The sequence below is a fragment of the Mus caroli genome, chromosome 11 (assembly GCF_900094665.2).
Source record: "Mus caroli chromosome 11, CAROLI_EIJ_v1.1, whole genome shotgun sequence".
NCBI classification, from domain to species: Eukaryota; Metazoa; Chordata; class Mammalia; order Rodentia; family Muridae; genus Mus; species Mus caroli.
The window spans coordinates 60,655,521-60,662,060 of record NC_034580.1 but is presented as its reverse complement, the minus strand read 5'-3'; the positions used below and the strand labels follow the sequence as shown (position 1 = coordinate 60,662,060).

The 6,540-nt window shown below is 38.3% G+C and overlaps 1 protein-coding gene across 1 annotated transcript in view; it reads left to right on the top strand.

The window, feature by feature from the left end:
- The window catches only part of Dnah9 (dynein axonemal heavy chain 9), a 333,710-nt gene that overhangs the window by 275,135 nt on the left and 52,035 nt on the right, over window positions 1-6,540 (top strand). Inside the window, exon 57 of the mRNA XM_021178488.1 lies at window positions 4,578-4,718. Coding sequence (XP_021034147.1) covers window positions 4,578-4,718 — 141 coding nt within the window. The remainder of the gene's footprint in view (window positions 1-4,577; window positions 4,719-6,540) is intronic.

Here is a 6,540-nt window from a genome sequence, read left to right as displayed (position 1 = left end):
GGAAGGAAGGAAGGAAGGAAGAAAGAAAGAAAGAAAGAAAGAAAGAAAGAAAGAAAGAAAGAAAGAAAGAAAGAAAGAAAGAAAGAAAGAAAAGCTGCTTCTCTAATCAAGATTGAGAGCAGCCCAGATCTGTGGGCATAAACATAATTATTTAGAGGTATTTTAGTATTATAACCATTCAACAAAATAACAACATCAAGGTTTTGCCCTTTGACCTCCCTGGACATGGGTTTTGACTAGGATTAAATTAAAAAGTATAAATATACTTCTAGAGAGCAGGCTTCCCATCCAATCAGGAGATAGGTAGTTACCCCATAATGGTCATGCCACTACTGCATGAGTGGGAATATTTCACCTGGCAGGCCAACAATGCAGTGTGCAACATCAAACATTGAGCAAGATCACTGGTGTTTTTTTCTCCCAAACAACCACGTAGTACTTTGCAGTTCTATAACAGCTAGCCAGCAGGGACAACTTTCCTGTTAGGCTTGAGACTGCTATTTTTATGTTCTTGCAGCCAGTGTGTGTTCTCTTTAGCAGTAGGATCTTGCCCAATAGTTGTAGTGAGTAACAAGGGCAATGGTCATAGCCTTTGTTGTTTGAAAAAAAAAAACCTCAGGGAAATCTTGGAACAAATAACTTGGAGGAAGGTATCTTATGCCCCGTGTCTTCTGGGGCCAACATGATTCACCTGTGCAGAGAAATTCCATTCCAACTCTCTTTGTTTTTTTTTTTTAAGTTTTATTTTTGAAATGAGTATCCTAGCTGCTGTGTTTACATATGGCCCTTTCATGCATCCATAGCTTGAGGTAATAGCAATTCAAACTAAAGTGGGATCATCCTTTTTCTTTACTGATTTTCTTCTTTCTTTGATGATATGGAAGATGTCACTCTGTTCTCTTTTAAAAATTTTTTTTTGCTTATATATCATATGCACTTCATTGTAAATGTGACTTTAATATATATGTTTCAATGAGGTATAAAATTAAGCAATATATCTACCATCTTCCCAAACAATTTTAGAGTACTTTAATTTTAATTATTTCCTTGTTATTGTTTCATAATGTATCCTGTGGTTTGTTATTGCTGTTAAGAGTCTGCTTTCAATCTAATTACTATTCTTTTATAGGTACTTTATACTTTCTGATGGCTTTTAATATTCTAATGTCATCATTGGTGTTCTAAAATTTCACTGTATGATAAAGATGCATCCTTATTTATCATAAGAGGGATATACTTCTTTCAAATAAAAGCTCTGATATTTTGTTAATCTTGGAAATTATTAGCTTTAGACCTTACCTCTCCTCCATTTTCTTTATTCTCTACCTGTTTCTGTTAAACTTAGTTAGACTCCCTCACCCTACCTGCCAATTCTTATAAATGCTCACAACTTTCCATTCGTGTATCTTTCTGAGTTCATTTTAATCATTCTTCAGATCTTCCAGTTTCCTTATTCTATTTTCAATTCCACTATTTATCTCGTTCACTATTGCATCTAAATAACTGTGTTATTTTCAGGCATTCTTATCAGTTCCTTTTCAGGTAAGCCAGCTCCTTTTTTGAATACCTTTGTTGGAGGCTTTCTGGTATATCTACTGCTCTAAGTAGACTCATTTAATGGTTGTTTTAGGGTTGTTTAATTGCCTTCCATTCTTAGTGTACTGATCTTTGTGAATTATGTTTTTTAGGAAAGGAGGTTGTTTTGGAAGAGAGAAGGTCTTTGTTTTTGAGACAAGATCTAACTCTGTGGCCCAGGCTGGCCTTGACCTTGTGATTTTCCTGCCTTAGTCTCCCAAGTGCTAGATGGAAGAAGTCTTCTAATTTTCTCCTTTGGTAATGATTCTATCTGAGGTACTTTCTGTTGCTGTGATGAAACACCATGACCAAGGTATCATAGAAAAGGAAAGCATTTAACTTGGAAGTCACAATTCCAGAGCATTTGTGCCCATGACAATCATGGCAGGCATCATAGTGGTGGGCAGGCAGCAGACAGGCATGATGCTGGAGCAGTAGCTGAGAGCTTAGACCTCAATCCACAAGCACAAAGCAAAGATGCATGAACTTTTGAAAGCTCAAAACCACCCCCAATGTGACACATCTCCTCCAACTAGACTGTACATCTATGCTCAACTGTCCCACCAAGGAGGAACCAAGAATTCCAACAGATGAGCCTATGAAGGCCATTCTCATTCAAACCACCACATTTCCCTTCCCAGAACCCAAAGCTTATGGCCATGTCATAATGTAAAATGTATTCAAAAAGCCCCCAGAGTCATTCACAGTTTAAAAGTCCAAAGTCCAAATTTTCTTCTGAGACTCTCAGCAATCTTTCAACTGTAATCTCTGTAAAATCAAAAAGCAAATTACATACTTCCATTATACAATATATATTAACATTCCAAAACAGAGGAAAGAGGACATAGTGAGCAAATACTGTATCAAAGATGAAATCCCAGCAGGGGCAAACTCCAAATCCTGTAATTCTATGTCTAATACCAATGGCTTTTATGCCTCTTTCTTCCAGCTTTGCTGACTGTAACATACTTCTCTCTTCTCTAGATCCACTTCTGTCTGCAGCTGTCCTTGGCAGGTATCCCACAGCTCTGGCATCTTCAATATCCTGACATCCCCAGTACAGTTTACTTTTACAGATTCACACTATGGGTACTCTTGGTATCCATGTAAGGACTTACAGACTATTCATTTGGCCTCTGCAGCTTGCTTTAACCACAGAAGAAGATTCTACAGCTCCTTTACTCTTGTATCACTCATGACTCTAAAGCCAGAAGTACATGACTGATGCAGCCAAGTTCTGCTGCTTGCGTGGGATGGAACCTGGACCCTCCCTTGCTTTACATTTGCATATTCTTTGACTTGCTGAAGCATATGCTTTCCATTTTGTAATTGCAGGATGAATTGAGTCTTGAAATGATAGCACCACTCCCTTTATTCCATTTCACATCGGGCCTCTCCTTATCTTTACAGAACAAGCATTGGCCCTAACATTAAATTTCCTGATGCTCTCTTTCTTTTAAAAATTACCATTTTATATTTTCTTCCATTCTTTCTCTTGTTCATTTTAAATCTTCATGAGTGGTTACTAATATACAAGTGACAGAATCAATATTAGACTTTCTTAAAATCTCTGTCAATGAAATTTCGTCCCATAGCTTCAATTTAGCCTTAAGCAGATTCTTAGTATAAGGGTAAAAGGGAGCCACATACTTCGCCAAAATATCACAAGAATGGTCTCTAGCCTAGTGGCTAGTCTTGTCCTCCTTTGACATCTCTTGAGCTTGGCCTTCATAGTGGACACTGCCCTCAGCACTACTGTCTTCCATGCTCCCATTAAAACAGCCCATTAAGTCCTATTTATAATGTTCAACCACTTTCCTAGTCCAAAGTCCCATTGTCTTTCACAGTCCTCCAAAACTTACCATGCTCAGGCCTGTCACAGCAATAGCCCTTTTTCTGGTACCAATTTCTGTCTTAGTTACTTTTCTTCTGCTATGATAAATTACCATGACCAAGGTAACTTATAGAATAAAGCATTTACAGTTTCAGAGGGTTAGAGTCTACCATGGTGGGGCACACAGAAGCAAGCAACTAGGTATGGTGTTGGAGCAGTAGGCAAGAGCTTAGATCTTTTTCCATAAGCACAAGGAAGAGTGAGCTAACTAAGAATAGCATGGGTTTTGGAAATCTCAAAGCCCATGCCTAAGTGCACACCTCCCGCAGCAAGATCACACCTCCTAATCCTTCCCAAGTAGTTCCACCAACTGGAGATCAAATATTCAAATATGAGGTATAGGAGCCATTCTCATTCCACAATTTCCAACTGTAAATTGTAATCATTTGATCTGAGAACATGCTGTTTCCTGATGTGCTCTCCACTTCCTAACATTTTAATTCTATGTTGGAATATAAGGACAAAAAAGAGTTGAAGTCAATGGGTAAAGACACAATCTTACAGAAATATACATTCTGGATACTTAACTCTCTTAATACCTGTGACATGAACACCTCTGAAAACAAAATATTCCACTGAAAGAATTTCCTTATGACTTAGTATATAGCTATTCCATTTAAATTAAGAAAAGGACTAGGTTTGTAGCTCAATGATGAGATACTTTTTTGGCATGTACAGGTCTCTGGAATTAACCCCTATTATCACATGCATGCATGTATGCACATGTGCACACACACACAAACATACACATCCCCTCACAAGAATGAAAATTACGGTATGCCTCCTTCTCTGACTTCTACTACTTCTTACTTTTGAGTGATGTGTATCTCTTAGTTTTTCAAGAAATCATCCCATTAGACATGGTGCTTAGAATTTTCCATATTTCCCAACTAGAGGAGCTGACACACTCACTGTCAGGCAAAGCTGGGATTGTATAATCTTCATTTACACTTGAGTTCTACTAAGGAATATCACAGTGAATTTTTTTTGAGCTTCTGCCCACCCCAGTTCTCTGCACTCCATATTCAGGTAAGTATCTACTCGTGTGAAATGTTGAGGATACGTCCCTAAAGTCCTGATTGGTTTAAACAATGATCTGTGTTTCCAGGTCCAAGAAGCCAAATTGACAGAAGTAAAAATTAATGAGGCCCGAGAGCACTATAGGCCAGCAGCTGCCCGGGCATCTCTGCTGTACTTCATCATGAATGACCTCAGCAAGATCCATCCAATGTATCAGTTCTCCCTCAAGGTAAGTTTCACTTGGACTTTCCCCCATAATCATAATATATCAAGATAGCACAACCAACCTAGGGCACTATGAGGACTTACCCATCTTCTTCATTAATGATGACAGATCTTCAAGATTTAAGCCAGAGAAGCAGCTACATTGATTTTAGACTTATGTGACAGTCCTCGCTTCTTTGATTTCATCTTACATAATTTAACCATAACAAAAGAGGATGCTGCAGTGAATATTGGCCTCATTTGTTCAGCAAGCAGATCGAACATCCATGAGTGCTGGATGATGCATAGCAAAGGGTACCAAGAAACAAACGAAGTGTAAGAAGTTTTTCTCTCCCCAAAGAGCTTACAAGATAATGGAGAAGATCCAAAATGTATATTGTTTTTTATTGATGAAAGACCAACTCTAGCAATTAAGAGAGGCCAGCATTAAATTACTTTTCTTATTATCCTAATATTCCCAAAGCTACTACTTAGGGCTGTTGAAATACCCATAAAACTAAAGTTCTTAGCACATTTTAAGTGCTGACTAAACTTATTGTACTCATGAAAAAATAAAGACCTATAAATTTTTGGGACTCGATGAAAGTACATCTTATCCCCTAGTGCATTCATCAAAACCATAATTAAAGAGGCGTTAAGATGTCATGGGTGGGGGAGTTCTGAACAACATCATTGGTTTGAACCAATAAGCAGAAAGGTTACACACACACACACACACACACACACACACACACAAGAGGGAGAGGGGCATTTTCCTTACACTGGAACCTGAATGCACACAGAAGGCATACCTAGGTTCCATAAAATATTTCCCATTTAATTAACAGTGGAAGTCAAGGTCAGCATGTAGGGTTGGTAATAAGTGGCTTCCAATACCTGGGGCTCATTTAATCGGAGATGACCTGTCACTGTTTCCTAATGTCTTTCTTACATGATACTCTGCATCATGGAGGGACTCAGTTTATGGTATTTTGTAGTTTTAGAAATAAACATAGGTTCATATTTATACCATAGGAACATGCAAATAATTACAAGATAGTAAAAAGCCAGCATAAAAATGAGCATAAGCAAACTACAGGATAATGTTCCTAGTTCAAGAGTAGATGAAATTCACTATCAGTACCAGGAACCTGCCACAATGATGCTTTCTGAAAACAAGAGATCATGTGAAAGCTGTGAATATGCTTTCAAAGGGTTGTTTTCAGTTGTTTTACAGTGATCACAGTCTGATGCAGAAGACTCTGAAGCATGTCTTCCAAAAAATGAAGAAGTCACCTGGCATGGTGGCATACCTGTACTGCTAATCTTGAGGTGTGGTGCTGAGGTACAAGGATTATGAGTTTAAGACCAGTTTAGTATACTGAATTGGTCTAAGAAGGAAGGGAAGGAAGGAAGGAAGGAAGGAAGGAAGGAAGGAAGGAAGGAAGGAAGGAAGGAAGGAAGGAAGGATAGAAGGGAGGAGAAAGAAAGAAAGAAAGAAAGAAAGAAAGAAAGAAAGAAAGAAAGAAAGAAAGAAAGAAAGAAAGAAAGGGAAGGAAGAAAAGAAAGAAAAGGAGAGGAGAGGAGAGAGGAAAGAGGAAGAGGAAAGAGGAAAAAGAGGAAAGAGAGAGGAAAGAGGAAAGAGGAAAGAAAGAGGAAAGAGGAAAGAAAGAGGAAAGAAAGAGGAAAGAGGAAAGGGGAAAGAAAGAGGAAAGGGGAAAGAAAGAGGAAAGGGGAAAGGGGAAAGGGGAAAGAAGGGGAAAGGAAAGGAAAGGAAAGGAAAGGAAAGGAAAGGAAAGGAAAGGAAAGGAAAGGAAAGGAAAGGAAAGGAAAGGAAAGGAAAGGAA